Source organism: Microtus pennsylvanicus, chromosome 7 (assembly GCF_037038515.1).
Source record: "Microtus pennsylvanicus isolate mMicPen1 chromosome 7, mMicPen1.hap1, whole genome shotgun sequence".
NCBI classification, from domain to species: Eukaryota; Metazoa; Chordata; class Mammalia; order Rodentia; family Cricetidae; genus Microtus; species Microtus pennsylvanicus.
Window position 1 is genome coordinate 99266656 of NC_134585.1, and position 18295 is coordinate 99284950.

General features: G+C 39.7%; 1 protein-coding gene across 1 annotated transcript in view; it reads left to right on the forward strand.

Moving 5' to 3' along the window:
• Positions 1 to 18295, forward strand: part of Snx7 (sorting nexin 7) — a 77442-nt gene that overhangs the window by 53989 nt on the left and 5158 nt on the right. The window contains exon 8 of the mRNA XM_075981505.1: positions 4894 to 5046. Within this exon, the coding sequence (XP_075837620.1) occupies positions 4894 to 5046 (153 nt within the window). The remainder of the gene's footprint in view (positions 1 to 4893; positions 5047 to 18295) is intronic.

The window sequence follows — 18295 nt, forward strand, 5'->3', positions numbered from 1 at the left end:
CGAAGGAGATGCCTGCACAGGACTGAAGGTTGTGGTTGGAAGCTAGGTGGTCTCATGGCAGAGTTTACATTCAGATAGGAAGGTACAAGAAAACTAAAGGAATTGCTGGCTTGATTGAATGTTAAGTGTTGCAGGGCGTAGGCTGAAGCTAGAATAGTTCATCCAAGACCAGTTATAGTAGAAAAAGAGATTTACTCAGTTACCTGTAGGGGACAGTGGTCAGGGCTAAAACAGAAGAACCTCCTGAGATAATACAGTGGACCATGGTGCTTTTTATTTGGAAGCTGCCCTCCTTTTTGTCTGAGTTTCTGTTGTTCAATTCCAGGCATGCAAATTAGGGTAATTCTGATAAGTATCTAGACTCCCCTGCTTCTGCCTTCCAGAATTCAGTCTCCACCTTACTCTGGTATCACCGAAATCTTGTTTGGTAAGCTATTTAAGGAACTCGTCCATTAAAACCCAAAAACCTGCTGGACTCTTACTTTAGAGCCAACCTACCTGCCCATCCGCCTCTCTCTCCTGCTCCTATTCTAGGTCCCAGCGGTCAAGACCCGCCACCAGTTCTTCTGAAACTCCAAAACAAGCGTGCTTCTTAATTTTCCTTGCCATTCACCTCACGGGAAATGCTCCTCACATTGTCTTTAACCAGTTGCTTTGCGTTTCTCCTGTCCGCAGGAGTCATGAGGACCACCTCTGCTCCCCATTTTTGAGTACCTGATGTAGACTAGATGGGCACTGAGTGGATACCCCAGGGCAAGTGAGAACAAGCCACATCTTCCTTGTTCTTTTCCTCGATAATTTCCTGAGCCCTGATTCAAACCTATTGTTTGCCTGTCTTCTCTCTTCCATCCTGTCTTTTTGAGTTACCCCTGCCATGCTCAGTCTCATCTACTCAAAACAGCCCTCCCTGTTCTGGATTAAGCCTCCAGTGTTGACGGCTGCTATCTCCATTTCTCAGTCGTCATTTCTGCCTCCCAGGCTGCGGTCTTCTTTCCTCGCTGCCTTGTTTGCTTTTGTTCTTGTCCACTCCAAATTCTACCATCTCTCCTTCTTTGTCTCCCTGTAGCATAATGTCCGTGCTCATTCTGTAGCCTCACCTAGGTGCGAGGCCCCGTGAATGAGTGGTCAAAATAGTGCCTGCCCCACCCACGGAATTAATCTGCTCTCCTGCATCTCTGTATTCATTTGAACACTTTCTTCCTTAATGATAGATGCATTATGTTCTGGCTTTTGCTTTATTTTGCATTTTTTTGTATCTTCATAGATGGCAATCTTGAGAATCAGAGCTGAATGAGCTAACCCTTGAAGGTCATGGGCAGGCTAGACCAATACCTGGGTGATCATAGTCTCTTGGCATAGAGAGAACACATGCATGGCAGATTTTGATTTGAAATTGTCTTATGTCACAAGTCACTGTTGTCTTTGTTAGTCCTTTCTCCTAGGTTCCCAATTTCTAACAGAAAGAAAAGAAAACCTAATTTATAATATCTTTATGTAGATTAAATGTAATAATAAATGTGAGTATATAACTTAAAGCGATAGCAGCTGGCAGAAATATATTAATTATTCATTGTTGCACTGCTATAGGTATGTACTATTTGAAGACAATCTTGATTCATCTTCTAGTAGTAATGAGTTTCATTTAACTGTTTGGCTAATTTCTGACTGAATTAAACAGAAGCTAGAAGTTACCTATTAGCTTTACTATTAAATAGAAACCTTTTCTCATTACCTTCCATTATTCTATTAGTAATTTTTTTTGTCTTAGAACATATTTCTGGTAATTGCTTGCCTTTTCGAGTTTCACCTGACAGAGATCCAATTGCTGTAAGTGTTTTTTAAAAAAAAGAAAAATTAGAAAAATGGTCAGTCCTCTTTACCCAGCCCTTTTACACACTATTTTGCAATCCAGAATATGAATTGAATCCCAAATGGTTATAGTTAGCAGAGCCTGCCATTTGTTAGAGCCCGAGACACCAGAACACTGGAGGCACTGTCTTGGCCTGGCAGGTTCCTAACACATTCTGTTTCCACACATTTGTTAATTCTTATTGAATGTCTAATGTTCTGTCAGAACCCAGACAGATAGCTGACTCAAAAATACCTGATTTTCGTAACAGAGCAAGCAATAAGAGGCTAGATTATAGCTTGGTTGATGGAGTGCTTGCCTTGAATGCACCAAGTCTTGCGTTAGAACCTCAGAACTGTATAAACCAGGTGTGAGCATGCAGGAAGAAAGTGAAGGCGGCAGGAGGACCAGGTTTAAGGTCACCCTCTGCTTTGTATTGGGTTTGAGGGTAGCATAGACGACATAAAGACCCAGTTCCAAAGAAGAAGTGAGAAAATTGAAGTTCACTGAGAACTTATGAGAATAGCATCTAGTTAAGTTCTGCTTTCATGGATTAGAACGATACAATGCAGACCATTCTTTGGATCGGGTATCATGTGCTTCGTTGGTGTCTTTGAAATAACATCTCCAGAAGATGATTCACTGTGCAGAAATGTTCTCAGTTTTCTTTTTCCAACCAAAATAATGAACTCATCCACACCAACAAAAATGCAGCTACAAAAGCATCAAGAATTGGTCATAGTTCTTTGAAGTTTATATGTGATCCTTCACATTGAGAAAGACAACTTTAGAAACTACACTAGTGATCCAAGTAAGGCCCAGATGTCGACAGAAGAATGACACATTGCCAGAGACCAAAGGAGCAGAGGAGGAAAGGGTGTCTGTGTCTGTTGTAAGAGCTAACGCTGATGGTATGATTCTCTTGATCATGATGGTCAAGGACAGCCATCTAGTAGGCAAATTGTCAGACACTATGTAATTCGATATTTTGCATTTTATGTATTTAAACAAAATTTCTATGGAAATGAGTGCTAATATTTTTATTTATTTTTATGTTTGTTTTGTGGATGGAGGAGCTAGGACTTCAACAAATAGCCTTACATTATCCACACAGGAGAGAAAGAGAGAGGGAGAGAGAGGTGTACATATATATAAAATCTTTCTTGGGATCATAAAATGTAAAATTACAAACATACAAGGAAAATTTAATATTAAATGAAAATTTATTTAATTATCAGTAAGAAATATTTTTATTGACTTTAAGACATTTCCACATTGTAATTCTTTTTGAAATAAGAAATGCTTCTTAAATGGTGGCCCTTTATAAATCCAACCAACTATGAATGATGACTGCATATAGTGTCCCTTTTAAAGTATGGTGGTATCATTAACAAGAGAGGGACCGTTTCTGCTCATATCTCCCGACTGTGTCATGGTTCTGTAAACTCCTGAGCCTTTCCATGGACTGTGGCGCTATTAGATCTTCCTGCTGCTGCTTTTCCCTCCCCTTGGAAGATTTCATCCAATTTGTTCCGTCTACTAGAGCATGTTGTTTGGGTTGGCCAGCCATGTGTTCATCCCCTGGTCCATGTTTTACCCATGCCCTCTACTAAGAGAGCTTTGCCCAAGGTGACCCCATGTTTCCCTCTCAAACATCAGATCTCAATTCTAATGGTATTTTCTTTCTTAGGTTTCCTTTGGTCACCTTGTCTAAAATTTCAGTGGCCTCATATTTTCTCTCTAGCGTTAGGCTTTATTTTCCATTTCAGCCTTTATACTAGTTAATGGTTCATATTTTATTTATTTTGCTTATAGCTTGTCTCTCCCCAGGAGAGAATAAACTCTAGGAAAAGTGAAAATGTTCGCCTAATATCTTCACTGCTAAATCTTCCAGTCCCAGAGGCATGCCTGGCACACACGGGGCACTTAATAAATTATTCTGAGTTTATTAACAAACACATACATTTGTGAAATATGTCTCAATGTGCTAAATCTTAAAGACTGAACCAATGACATCATGCTCCAAGTTTGGTAGGGAAGGGGAAGAAAAATCTAAGTATCACAGTCAGCCTGTCTAATAGAGGATGGACTGTATGCCAGATATCTTGAGCCTGTGAACTTGCTTGTGTGTCCAGTGTGCTAGATATTTTTATGTCAGCTTAACACATGCTAAAATTACCCGAGAGGAGGGAACTCAATTGGTAAAACTTATCCATAAAATCCAGTTGTAGGACATTAGTGATTGATGGTGGAGGGCTCAACCCATTATCAGTGGTACTGTCCCTGATCTGGTGGCCCTGATTTCTGTGAGAAAGCAAGATGAGCAAGCCATGGGAAGCCAACCAGTAAGCAGCACCCCTCTGGCTCTGCATCAGCTCTTGCCTCCAGGTTCCTGTCCTGTTTGAGTTCCTGTCCTGACTTCCTTCAGTGACAGACTACAGTGTGGAAGCATAAGCCAAATAAACCCCTGGCTCCCCCAATTTTCTTTTTGGTCACCATGTTTCATTACAGAAACAGCAACCCCAAACTAAGACATCCAGTTACCCAAACAAGATGGTGTAAATTAATCCCCTAAATCTGCATATTTGAAAACATAGTCCCTGCACATGTAGTTAATTTAGCTTATGGTTACAAATAATTAAAAATGAGGAACCAGAACTTAAAAGCTGAAGTGAAGGAAGGCTCATGTCTTTTAACATAAATGCGAATGTTAGCAATCACAAGAGTTATTATTATAATTTTTTCCAGATATGTGCTTTTCCATTTTTCTTGTTTTATAAATAATGAAATTGAAGCACCGGGTTTGAGATGTTATCCAAGCTGAACATGGTCTTGTGGCAGACCATAGGACTTTATCCAATAGCTACTGAACGCCATGCCTTTTCCATTTTAACTGCTGTGCATGGTCGGTTCTGCTTGCCTTCCTCACCCCAAACTCGAGCTATTTTTAACTTTCGTACCACAATGGTCTACATGGACTCAGTGAATTTTCCACATGCTGAGACCACACAGCTCGACTTACCTTTCTCTGTGGCGTGCTTCAGCTTACAGAAGAAATCGGGAAACTTGAAGATAAAGTGGAGTGCGCTAACAATGCGCTGAAAGCCGACTGGGAGCGGTGGAAGCGGAACATGCAGAATGATCTCAAGTCGGCCTTTACTGACACAGCCGAGGAGAACATCCGCTACTACGAACAGGTAAGCCCTGGTTCTCGAAAGCCCTTCCTTGTTAAGCCCTGTGCTCTTGACTGTCTATCTGCTCTGTTCAAAGACTCCCCAGGGAAGAGCCAGCTGTCCCCGTCCAAGGTGTCCTTGGTGACTTCCTGCTGGGTTGTTCCCTTTCCCCACCCCACCTGCACCCTATTGGTGATTCCGGAAGGAATTTCAGTGCTCGCTAAGGTGGAATGTTCTGACCCTTTGTTTGCTTTCCCCTTTTCTGTGTCTGTCTCCTAAAGAATTTACAAAGGAAGAGGGGCAGATGTTTGGAAAAGTCAAATCAATCCCAGCTGTCCCTGATCTTTGTGTTTCTGCTCTCCCATAACTAACGCGCCGCATGGAAAACGCAACTGATCTATGTCTCTGTCCACACAAGAGTAACTCATATTTGGGGAATGGCACAATGTGTAGCTAGGATTTTTTTTTTCTTTTTGGACAATCATTTTCAATGTTGCTACTAAATGTTCCTCAAAGAAGTTACTTTCTTAAGAGAAGTTCGTCATTCTAATCACTGTTCCATCTAACATAGTCTAAACATACTTTCCTGGAGGAATATTTAAAATGCAGGTCTCTCACATTACTTCTGACAAAAATAGCAAATATATGAAATTGTTAGGTTAAGGAATTTATACTCTGTACCTACAATAATTTTCATTATACAAATACTTTAAATTCAAAAGTCATCTCTTTTGAAAGACTAACTAATATGGACATTTTCATAAAATGAACACAACCAAACATCCCACAGCAACCGTAAAGAGCAAGCATAGCATGTGCGACAGTCCTGTCCTCGTGGAGTTAGAGCTAGTATAGGAAACAGTTGAAACCAGGAATCTAAAATTTGCAATGCATGTTCTAATATAGAAAGTCATTGCAGGGAGACCTAACCTCATCTCAGGATGGGATGATCCACAGAGAGTAGGTTGAAGCTGGGATCTGAATGTTGAACAAGATACCTCCACATGACAAGGTGAGAAATCAAAGTCCAGAAACCAAAAAACCCATGGACAAAACATAGACGTGAGAGAAATATTGAAATTATTTAACCGCGTTGGAGGAAGTAGATGTACTGCTGAGTTAAAGACAAGTATGTTCTAAGTTCAGTCTCATCATTCTTTGTAAGGAGGCCATTGAGTTTTTATCTGAAGATCTCCTTCCTTATTGTTGATCTGGCATACATACCCTTTAAGCAATTCAAGTATCTGAAAATGTCAAGAAAACTCAAGTTTGAATGATCTAAAATATTTCTCCTTAATAAAATCCTTTCATCCACATAAGGCATCAGTATCACAATGTTCCCACCTGGGCATGTTTACGTCATGGACTCCCAGGGACAATCTGCTGAGATGATGCCTCTGAGATGCCTTGTGGAGTTGGACAGCTGCTCAGCAGTTAGGGGCGTGTCCTTACTTTCCAAGAACCTGAGTGTGGCCCCATTGCCCAGGTCAGGCCACTCACAGCTGCCTGTAGTCCACCTCCCAGAGGTCCGCTGCCCTCTTCTGGCTTCCTGAGTGTGTGTGTGTGTGTGTGTGTGTGTGTGTGTGTGTGTGTGTGTGTGTGTTATTAACAAAAAAAATGACTTGAAAATAAGAATATGTCGTGTACCTGGTTACTATCGTGAAGCATAAATACATTAAGATATTCAATATGGCAAATGCCGCTAAGTGTTTAAAGGTAAAGTCTGCTGATTTTTCCAAGTTTGGGCTTTTCTGTTTGGTTGCATTTTCTTTTGCATGTTTGCTTCTGTTTTGAGACAGGGTCTCACTATGCCACTTTATTTAGGAGGATGATTGGTTTCCGCTAGTATAACTTACAAAGGCCCTGCTCAGGGCATTTGTTTTTCCCACGGTGGCAACTTCTCATGTATCTGTCACATGAGTCCACCAAGGCAGGATAAGGAAACTGGTGTCCTTAAGTAATCAAGAAGTAATCAGTCGAAAAGCTGTGAAGGCCTAAGGAGCAGCAGTGTGTGGTCGTCTGTTCATTCAGGCTGTCTCAGATAGATGGAGGCGTGAAGTGTTCGTGATCTTTCCATTCCGTTTCATTTTATCACATCATCACAGAAGTACCTCCGTTCTCTTCAACATTCACATAGAAAATCCGTTCTTAATAGCCCTCACACATCTGTCTATGGATTGACTGAGAACATTGTGAAGTGTATTTACGTACACTGAGACCCCAGGGACATCACTAGGAGATGGATTACTGTGGAATCCCCTCATTTGGGGGCTCCGTCCTTGACTGAAGCAATGTGAAACAGGGCACGACTGTACAACAGCATCCAAAGGAAATCTTGCTAATGTGGTCATGTGCCAGGGATGTTGAAACAGTACAATATGACATGAGGAAGGAAGGGAGTAGATGCTCCCCTCTAGCTAAAAGGAAACTAGTTTTGGGTTGTTCTCAATGCTTATTATAAAGTTGGAGAACACTTAGATAATGTTGTTCCTTGAGAGAAACATGGATTAGAAGATTGCATTCTTATGAAAGCTTTATTTTAGTATAATTGAATCTACTTAGCTATCCTACCTCCTCCTACGCATGAATGTTGCATATGTCGTTGGACCTTGTGGGAGTGGTTAGTTTCAAAGTAGCTTTGGAATGACTCTGGTTTTGGCCCAAACTGGAAAAGAGAACAATGACCTTTAGGGTGGGAATGTTGTCGAGCGACATCAATGTTGTTGCTAAGGAGTTTACAAGGAGCCCTGGTCTCCTTTCCGGTTCTCTTGAAGATGCTTTTGTCATCCGAATGTGTTTGCTTTCTTTGTCTCTCATATATCAAGGGCGCCTGACAGTAATAAAAAGAATAGGGAATTCACCAGAGGTACCTGAAAGTTGTAGCGAGGAGTGGAGTTAATAGAGGGACCTGAATTCCAGAACATCTGCAGCTCACAACATATACTAGGCTTTCCACAGCTGAGAGCTTTTATGATCAGCCTTGCTCTAAGTGTGAGATGAACCATCATCTCCTTTGCCTTTCTCCTTAACTCCACCTCTACACCATCCCTCCCAAGCTCCCAGCAATAGAAACTTCTGATGGTGATTTTTGTCAAACTAAACAGATGATAATTAAGTGAAAATGAACAAATAAACTCTATTTCTTTGCAAAGTTTATTTTAGTATTACGAGTAGGTATATAAAATCAAGAAAAGTACATACTACTGAAAACAAACACATAAAAATTAAGTAGTTATCATAATGTAAAGAAGAAATAAAGGTTTGTATCCCCACTTCCTACAGAAAAATAGATTCATATATAATTACAGAAAAATAATTGCTAACATAAGATTATCATACTTATTAAAGTGTTTACATGCCCCTTTCTGAAAGTGCCCACATGGAATACATAACTTATTTATTTTAGGCCTTAATAATTAAAATAAATATTTTAGTATTTTTCAGTTTTGCATAATTTTCTTTTGGCGGAGGCTTTTTGTTCATTCCCGACTGCCCAGACTTGAAATAACCACACAGAAACTATATTAATTGCAATACTGTTTCACCAATAGCTTAAGTGTATTTCTGGATAACTCTTATATTTTAAATTAACCAATTTCCACTATTTTGTATTTTACCACGAGGCTCATGGTTTACCGGCAAGGTACCTGCACATCTATCTCCTACAGTGGCTATTTGGCATCCACTGATTCCACCTTCTTTCTCCCAGCATTCAGTTTAGGTTTCCTGCCTAGCTCTACTCAGCCCTACCATAGGTCAAAGCAGCTTCTTTATTCATTAACCAATAGAAGCAACACATATACAAAAGGACTTCTCACATCAATTTTTAATGTATTTATAATTTTCATATTTATAAATCATAATGGGAGTAGATAATTCTTTATATTTAAAATTTGAATAACTATTAAGCTAGTTATACTAACATATTTATGTGAGGCAACAGTCAAGGAATAGGTATTTTTGAACAGGGCCTGAGAGAGCCTGGATGCCAGCATGGACTTGGATATAATGATACCTACCACGGATAATTATCAGTGGAGAGCCAGAGGCAAGAGAACATGTTTCACAATTTCCTGAAGAATACTATCTTTTATCTCACAGCCAGAAATCCTTCTATAGTCCAGCTTGAATTGAGCCTAGACTCAATATTAGACCAAGTCTGTGGGCCTGCCCTTTTTGAAAGAAATGATGTCCCCTTTGGACCTGACATCATACACCTGCAGTCAAAGCTGTTTGCAAAACAGGGACAGAAATATTTTAACACTTTTTAAATCATCATCATCATCTCTTAAGATAATTATGAATATTAATTGTTTAAATTTGAGTAGTATGAATTTTAAATGCCCAGAGCACTGGTTACTGCATCCCAAATGCAGGCGGGAAACCTGAGACAGAGCAGTAGGGGATGTGTGCAAATGAGAAGTACATACAATGGAAATGAAGATGTACAAAGAGAATGCTATAAGGAAACCCACCATTTTATATACTACCTTTAAAATAAATAAAAAAGAAATGATTTGCTATAATCAGTGACTATTATTCTACATTTGTAATCACTGTATTATTATATCTTATTTTAGAATGTCATTTTCCTCATGTAAAAAAATGATTTATTTAAGATTCCATTATTGCCCAGTGTGCTGGCAAACACCTTTATGTTCAAAGTCAGGGATTATCTGAGTGAACTAAGGGACCAGCCAGAGCAGGGCAGGGGACATATGGTGAGCATTTGTGGAGAGGGGACAGAATAGAACAAAGTACAATGACACATATATACAAGAATGTTATAATGAAACCCAGTACTTTGTATACTGCCTTCGAAATTAATAACAAAAAAGATCTATTATCAAAGCCATGTGGTGAGTACTGTGGTAGATCTAATTTTAAGCTCCGATTTTGCTCATACAGTTAACGTTTAATAAGAATAATATACATATTCATTTGCTTGATTCAGCTTTACAGTTGGGTTTTTGAGACAGCGTCTTGCTATGTAGTCCAGGTTGACTTAGAACTCACTGTAGCCTATGCTGTCCTCAGAATTATGGCAATCCTCCTGCCTCAACCCTCTGAGTTATGGAATCACAGGCAGGCACCACTGCTGTTTGTGCCAATATGTTTAATGGGAGTTTATTTAAATTTGTTGTGTTCAGATGAACTCTAATGGACAGACGTGAAGAAGGATTCTGGTATCAGTGGGCGCCACAGATATTTTGGTCCACAGGGACATCCAGGAAGTGGGAAATCATTTATGGGAGGTGAAAGAAGAAAATGTCTTGACAAAGGCTTATCTATATCCAAATGAACACTACTGCTGAAGCTTCTCTAATATCCAAACCTAGTTATTTGTGAGTCATTTAAAAATTACCCAAAACAGTTTAAATTGGATTTTATAGTGAGCCTACAAAATTAAGCAATTGACAAATGGGCTGCAAGGATCCCGAATGGTCTTTGAGCGTGGTTTCCTTTTCCATTTTCACTTCTAGAATGCATACCTTCTTACATTTGGAAAATGGGAAATGCCGAAGGGTTCCTTTAGCTTCAGTGTTACACTATGGACTGGACACATTTTTCTGACGTGGGAAAAAATGCTGAAAAACACTCTGGTCCAAGTTAAGATAGCTCCCCAAAATTTTGATCATACGCGGTAAAAATATGTTGATTGTAATTATAAAATTGCTGCCTAGGAAAGACTCTGATCTAGATTTCTGTCAAATTTCATTCTTTTGGAAGCTGAAAAATCAGAAAAATTACTTTAGTGAAAGGAGCAATGAGAATAGCCTCACGAAATTTAATTCTAACTAGCAAAGGAGGACTGTTATCTGCCGTTAACCTAAGGATAAAGTGCCTTTTCAATCCAGAAGGAGAAAGCAAAGGAGGGAAACTCTAGCCATTTCCATATTCCCTAGAATTTAGTAAAATGGCTTGAAAAACTAGGAAAAAGTTAGTCACACTTTCAAAGTCAAAGACTTTGAAAGCGACTGTGACTTAAGAGAGGGGGCAGTTTTAAAGTGTGAGGTGTAGCTCATAGAGAGAATCGGATGTGATTGCACTGTGGACTGTGGACCTTGAAAAGGGAGATAAAAGCAGAATACATTTAAGGATGAGTCCAGAAGAGAATGGGAAGTATCAGGGGTCACACTTCAAGAGAGAGTGAGAGTTGAGGAGGGGGAGTTGAGAAATGTCCCAGTCATACCAGAGTGCAGTGTGCAGAGCCTCTTTGGTCGACAGAAAATGAAGATCTAATAAGGTAATAAAATGATTACAAAAAATCTCTAATGGAGATTGTCATAAAAAGAGGAAATGGCTGCCTGGCTTCTGTTCTGATTCTGCTCTTTCCATCATGGAGGAGGAAAATGAAATAGAATGGATTTGCTCATCAGCAAACAAAACAAAACATAATGGCATATTTGAGAAGATTAAATAAAAACTGTCCATTTTACAGAAAGAGAAGGTTGGGTACATTATTTTCTTCCCGAATATTATGAAAGCCCTTTACCAACTGGAAAGCAGAGCGACAGCCTCAGTTGTAGTGGAAACTTGGTGGGTCTTCCCCTACCCACCCGTTCTTTCCTTCCTAGAGGGCTATGAATGTTAACTCCAGAAACTTGGTGGGTCTTCCCCTACCCACCCGTTCTTTCCTTCCTAGAGGGCTATGAATGTTAACTCCAGAAACTTGCCGCCACTGCCACCCATTTCCAGTTAATGTTCTCTGTCATTTGGATGAGTGTCACACGGTCACCCAGTACAGCTCAATTCTCTGTACGAATCACCTTGGGAAGGCAAGAGTGTACATGGCACTCGTGTAGAGATTTTTTTCCTATGGTTTTTAAGCCTCAGGAATGCAGGCAGTGTTTTGAATTTTCTTTTAAAATCTTGGGACAGAGATCTTGTAGATGGCTTATACTGGGCTGTTACGTTTCAGTATCAGGCTAGATTTGAGTAAAGAAGCACCTTCATTATAATCCACCTTCCTGTTTTACTGTAAAAATGAAGTCAAGCTATAAGGGGTGTAGGAAGCCATGAGTGAGTGAGTCCTGAGAGAATGTGTACTGCAGACATGGGTGTGTCCCTGTTTAGGAGTCCAAGGCCTCAGTCTCCTAGGAGTGCCAAAACCTTCCCCAGGTGAAACTCATGGGATGGCAAGGCTTACCTAGTGATGGAGCAAGTGGCCAGTGTGTACAAAAACTAGCAACTGCTACTTCCTCCCCAGAAGATTGTGATTGCAACCTTTGCTGCCTACAGAGCCCTCCTACTGAGACTAATTAACCCTTTCTCCTCTGCTGCACAGAATAAATACGCAAAGGTTCCAAGTTGCTATGGTAATAGATGTCACTCCATCAGAGGGCCCACACCTCACCTGATGCCAGCTTTTCTATATGTGTGTCTCTGGGTCGGTCCTTTCTTCATTCCCTCACTTCTCCTAGTCAAGGTTTCAAGACCAACTGCAGAGCTGCAGCATAGCTGAGCTAGAAGATTCTAGAATGGTCTAGAACTGGGAATGAGTGGCTTGTCCGTTTGGTTTAGTTGGTTGGTTGTTCTTTTTTGTTTGCTTGGTTTGGTTTGGTTTTTGTGCTCTTTTGTTTGCGTTTGCTAACATAACTCCTAGTAGTTACTCATATCTGATATACACACACACACACCCTTAGAGCCACAGAACAGAGACAAATATCTTAATAGTATCAAAAAAAGTTTCCCAAGAAAATAATTCTCAGTGTCTTAGTCACTGGGAAGACGGTCTCACAATTTCATTATGCACCGTAGGATCGAACAGTGCTCTGGTGTGTGCGTGTGTGTGTCAGGGATGTGAGGGTGTGTGTGTGTGTGTGTGTGTGTGTGTGTGTGTGTGTGTTTTTTTGCCAGGGGTGTGAGAGTACTGTAAAGCCAACATACCTACTTAGGAAGTTCAGAACCTTAGAAATTCACTGAAATGAGCCATTAAATGTTTTAATCCATTGGGTCTTTGTACCCTCATTATTTTTTTCTTAGCCACTGGAAGATACCTACTAGAAGCCAAAACATCTGGATTAGGAAATGCAGACTCAATCTAGTGTTTTCCTATGGACCATCTAATTTGCTTAGGTGTGGTCATCTTCATCAGCTGGGAAACAGCTACCTCTTGCCATCTCAGTGCCATGTAATGGCCGTCTATTGACCATCTAAGAGATTTCCATTTAGAAAGATCAACATTACTCAGTTTTTAATAATTAGCTGTGTCATCCCTGTCATTTTTATACTATCTACATTATGGAAAATTATTTTTCAGGTAAGCAATAAGTTCCTATTTCAAACAAAACCAGGAGGTGTGAAATAGAAATGAATAAAACAAGAGAATGTGAAATACAATGACGTTTTTTGGCCTTAGGATGCTAAAAATTCTGTTTTCACTGTCTGAGAAGAGGCTTCATAATTGCCTATACATCCTAATGTTCAGTGGATGGTTTATTTTTGTTTTTAATTATTCTGGGTTGCTCATTGGAGACAGTTGTAATAATATACTCTCCATACACCATAAAGAATATGATAGAGGGATATTCTGGAACAAAGCTTCCATAGATACCAGGAAACTGCCTTATCAGGTGGAAGATGGTCACTAGAAATTTTGAATAAGCAAAGAAGCAAGAATTATAAACAGAACTCAGAGAAATCGATGTGTAATATTAAAGGACAGTGCTGTGTGAGGCTGAAGTAGAGTGTGACTCCAGGTTAGGAGCTATAAAGTGAAATTTTGTCTAAGAATTAACAAAAAAACGAATGATGATCATTTCTATCCAAATTAGACATTGAAAGGTCATCACTAGCCATTGTTCTACTTGATTATGTCATTTTTTATTCTGTCACATAGTAAACATTTTTGGTATTTTGGAGGTTTCTGCTGTTCCCAAACTTTTATTGAAATCGTCTCATCACTACCTTATGACCTGTACCATAATTATCTCTCAATTATTCACCCTGAAAAATGAGTTTATGTGTGCAATGGAGGGAAAGCATGGCTATCTGCCTCTTCTCAGAATTTAAACTAGGGATGGTTTCTGCAGCTAAGTTATATAGAAATTTAATAGGAAATGATTATAAAGAGATAAATGCTTTAAAACACACATAACATATATACAAGAATATAATATTTTAAAAACGAGAGTTAACTAATGAAAACTATAGAATTGTGTGTCAGCAGCATGTTGTAAGGAGACAAAGAGAAATGTGTGCACTGTAATTATCTGTAGAGTCAATAGATGGTTAAAACAAGAGATTGAAAAAGTGAGCTTGAAATCCCATATTTAAGCTGATGAGCCCCATCAGTTGGCTGGTCATATCAAAGGAAACGATCGAATGTAGTGAACACACGAGTGGAAATAATATGAATTCAAGTTCAAGCCATTGGATTAGTTTATTCCACAAAGATTATTAACATGTCAGACCTCTTGCCACCCCTCTGTGAAAGTAAGAGAAATGGAATAAATGATACCGGAGACGCCTGCTGTCTTTATCAGATTTTGAGTTAGACAGCCACAGACTACTATGGAATAATAAATAAGTGGGCCACAAGATGGCGTCTGTAGCTAATGAGTCTTTTTACTTTAACCCTTGCAGTGGTTAAGCTAAACACACAGCTTACATTGTATTTTTAGAAAAGTAGTATGCACATCCTGTTATGTTAAATTTTAGAGCTACTTCTAAAATTGGAACTTGGCAGATAATTCCTAGAATCTGGATTCAGACTTCTGCAGAAGTGAGCTTCCCCCTCCCCTCTCCTTTTCTTATCTTCCTTTCTTTTTTCTTTTTTTGGCAATACTGGGCAGTAAAGCCAGAGCCTTTCATATGCTACGCCAGTGTTCTGTCACTGAGAAACATATTCTGAATTTTTGCCTATTTTTATTTTGAAGCAGAGGCTCACTGGCTTGCCCAGCTTGGCCTGATCTCACTCTGTAGTCCATACTTGCTGTGAAGTTGCGATCTCCCTGCCTCAGATTCCCAACTAGATGATATTACGGTCTTCTACCACCAGGCCTGACTAGCCTATCTCCCAAACTACTAATTTTACTTGAACCCAAATCTGCAGTATAGACAACTGGCTTCAAAGCTGTTAAATGAGCTCATGAGAAGCCCCAGACCCAGTGCCCACCTGGCAGTGAGCGTGTACCACATGTAGGCTAACAGAAACTTCAGCAGCCACAGTGAAAACGGCAAAGATTCCTCATGTGCCTGTGGATCTTACTTTTGGAAACTACGATGGTAATTATCTTTCAAATACCAAATACTTGAGGGAAATGTTTAAATTTTTATGATCACCATATCTCATAATGGCTCTGGGCAAGCAGACCAAGACGAAATTGTAAATCATATGCATTTTCACGTGCCAACTTCTTGTCAGCTCCAGTCAGCCTCTGGAAGCTACCATTTAATGGAAACCCATTTATTTTATGTGTAGATGAATAAGCCCAACAAAGCAGAGAGTCACGGTAGACCCCTCACTTCCCACAAGGTGACACAATATTAATACCGGCTTCTAAATATGAGCACTACCACGGAAAGCTGCTGTGTCTGTGCTGTCACCGCTGATTCTTTCGAAACCTTGATCACATCTGTTTGTGGGATTACTGTGCACTTGGGAACGAAGGAGACATTTGCCTGTTCTGGTAGCGAAATGTCATCACCATCTCTGCTGAAGCAGCAAGAGATTTCCTTTCAAAACTAAGAGTTACCTTTGGAATTGGAGGTTAGTTTTCCTAGCATCTCATCCTCTTTAGAAAGGCTTGAAGCGAGTATGTCGAAAGGGGGTGTGTTCTCTGCAGCGTGCATCCACAGGTCTGGCTCCTTTGCCCAATTACTGTCTCTCCACGTTCTCTGCTCTCAGAAAACTTGTTTATCCTTTGGTTACAGAACAGAGCGACCTGGGGAGAATACTTGCTGGATTTTCAGTTACAGATTTATGGTGAACCTCCTTTTCAGTTCTGCCCCTCCTGGCTAACACACATGCACTACCTTACTTAGGGTTCCATGGTCTAGAGCATTCACTGTGTTCTTATGGGGAGAAACAGAATAGTCTGTAAATCAGTTTTGGAGTGAGGATTGCTTTTTGGTTTGTTTTGTTTTGTTGGTTTTTTGAGACAGGGATTCTCTGTGTTTTGCTCTGACTGTCCTGGAACTTTCTCTGTAGACTAGGCTCACGGACGTCTGCCCACCTTTGCCCCTGAGTGCTGGGATTAAAGGCATGTGCCACCACTGCCCAGCTGGTTATTGTTGTATATATGTGAAGGCGTGCATGCACCATGGCATGCCTGGGGATGTTAGAAGACAACATGGTGGAGCTGGTTCTCTCCTTGCACTGTTGGTTCTGGGAATCCAAAGCAGGTCACCTGGTTTGCATGGCAAGTGCCTTAACTATCTGAGCTATGTAGCACCCAAATTCATTCTCTCAATTAAAGCAGGATTATCTGATTCCATCCGAAGATGACTGTATAAAATAAAATGTGGAAAATGATGACACAGTATTCAAATGAAAGTAGAACCCTGTGGTTGGAGTACCACGGTAGCATAAGAAGTTAAATTTGATTAGGCTAGCTACAAAGACTAGGCCAGTGAGGATGCCTTTCATTAATATCATCTTTGAATTTATTTTTGGCCCTCATTCTGATTTGTGCTAATACTAACTAACTTCATTGATAGTAGTGAATTTTTTTAAAGAAAATAAAGTGTAAATGCTTAATTTCAATTCTATACCAAATAGATGGAAACACTTGATTTAAAGAACTTACTTCAGAGCCACTTATGAGTAAGTACATTTGATATTTGTCTTTCTGGGTCTGGGTTACCTCACTCAATATGATATTTCCTAGATCCATCCATTTGCCCACATATTTCAAGATGTCATTTTTTTCTGCTGTGTAGTACTCCATTGAGTAAATGCATCTTCTTTATTTATTTTTTGGTTGAGGAGCATTTAGGTTGTTTCCAGGTTCTGGCTATGACAAACAATGCTTCTATGAACATAGGTGAGCACATGTCCTTGTGATACGCTTGAGCATCCTTTGGATATATATGAGTCTTGAGGTAGGCTGTTTCCTAATTTTCTGAGAAATCACCATACTGATTTCCAAAGTGACTATACCAGTTTGCACTCCCACCAGCAATGGAGGAGCGCTCCCTTTACTCCCACATCTTCTCCAGCATAATCCAGCATAAGCTGTCGTCAGTATTTTTTATCTTGGTCATTCTTACAGGAGTAAGATGGAATCTCAAGGTTATTTTGATTTTCATTTCTCCGATGACTAAGGATGTTGAAAATTTCCTTAAGTGTCTTTCAGCCATTTTAGATCCGTCTGTTGAGAGTTCTCTGTTTGTGTCTGTATCCCATTTTTATTGGATTATTTGTTATTTTCATGACTAATTTATTGAGTTCTTTGTATATTTTGGAGATCAGCCTTCTGTCCAGTGTGTGGTTGGTAAAACACTTTTCCCGTTCTGTAGGCTGCCATTTTTTATCTTATTGACTGTGTTTTTTGCTTTACAGAAGCTTTTCAGTTTCAGGAGGTCCCATTTATTAATTGTTTCACTCAGTGTCTGTGCTACTGGGGTTATATTTAGGAAGTGGTCTTCTGTGCCAGTGCATTCAAGTGTACTTCCCACGTTTTCTTCTATGAGGTTCAGTGTGGTTGGTTCTATGTTGAGGTCTTTGATCCATTTGGAGTTTTGTTCATGGCAATAGATATGGATCTATTTTTATTCTTCTACAATTCGATATCCAATTGTGCCAGCACTATTTGTTGATTATTCTTTTTTTCCATTTTATATTTTTTGCTTTTTTTTGGTCAAAAATCAGGTGTTCTCACTCATAAGTGGCTTTTAGACATAAACCAAGGAAAACCCAGCCTACAATTCACAACCAGAGAACCTAGACAACAAAGAGGACCTTAAGAAAGACATACATGAATCTAATCGACATGGGAAGTAGAAAAAGACAAGATCTCCTAAGTAAATTGGGAGTGTGGGGATCATGTGAGAGGGCAGAAGGGGAGGGGGGAGAAAGCGGAGGGTGGCAAGGCAAAAATATAGCTCAATATAGACAAGTTTAAAAAGTTCGCTTCAAAGTCAGTAGGTTCTGAGATTTTGTTATCTTTGTCCTTAATATTTTTCAGCCGTCACAATGCTAAGCACAGTAGATGCTCACCACTCTAAACTGATTAACTGTGCAGTGTGAACTGTCCATTGCTTGAAGTCTTACGCAGGTTCTCTAGTTTAAAGCAAAGCAGGAAAGAATTACAAGAAATGAAGTATG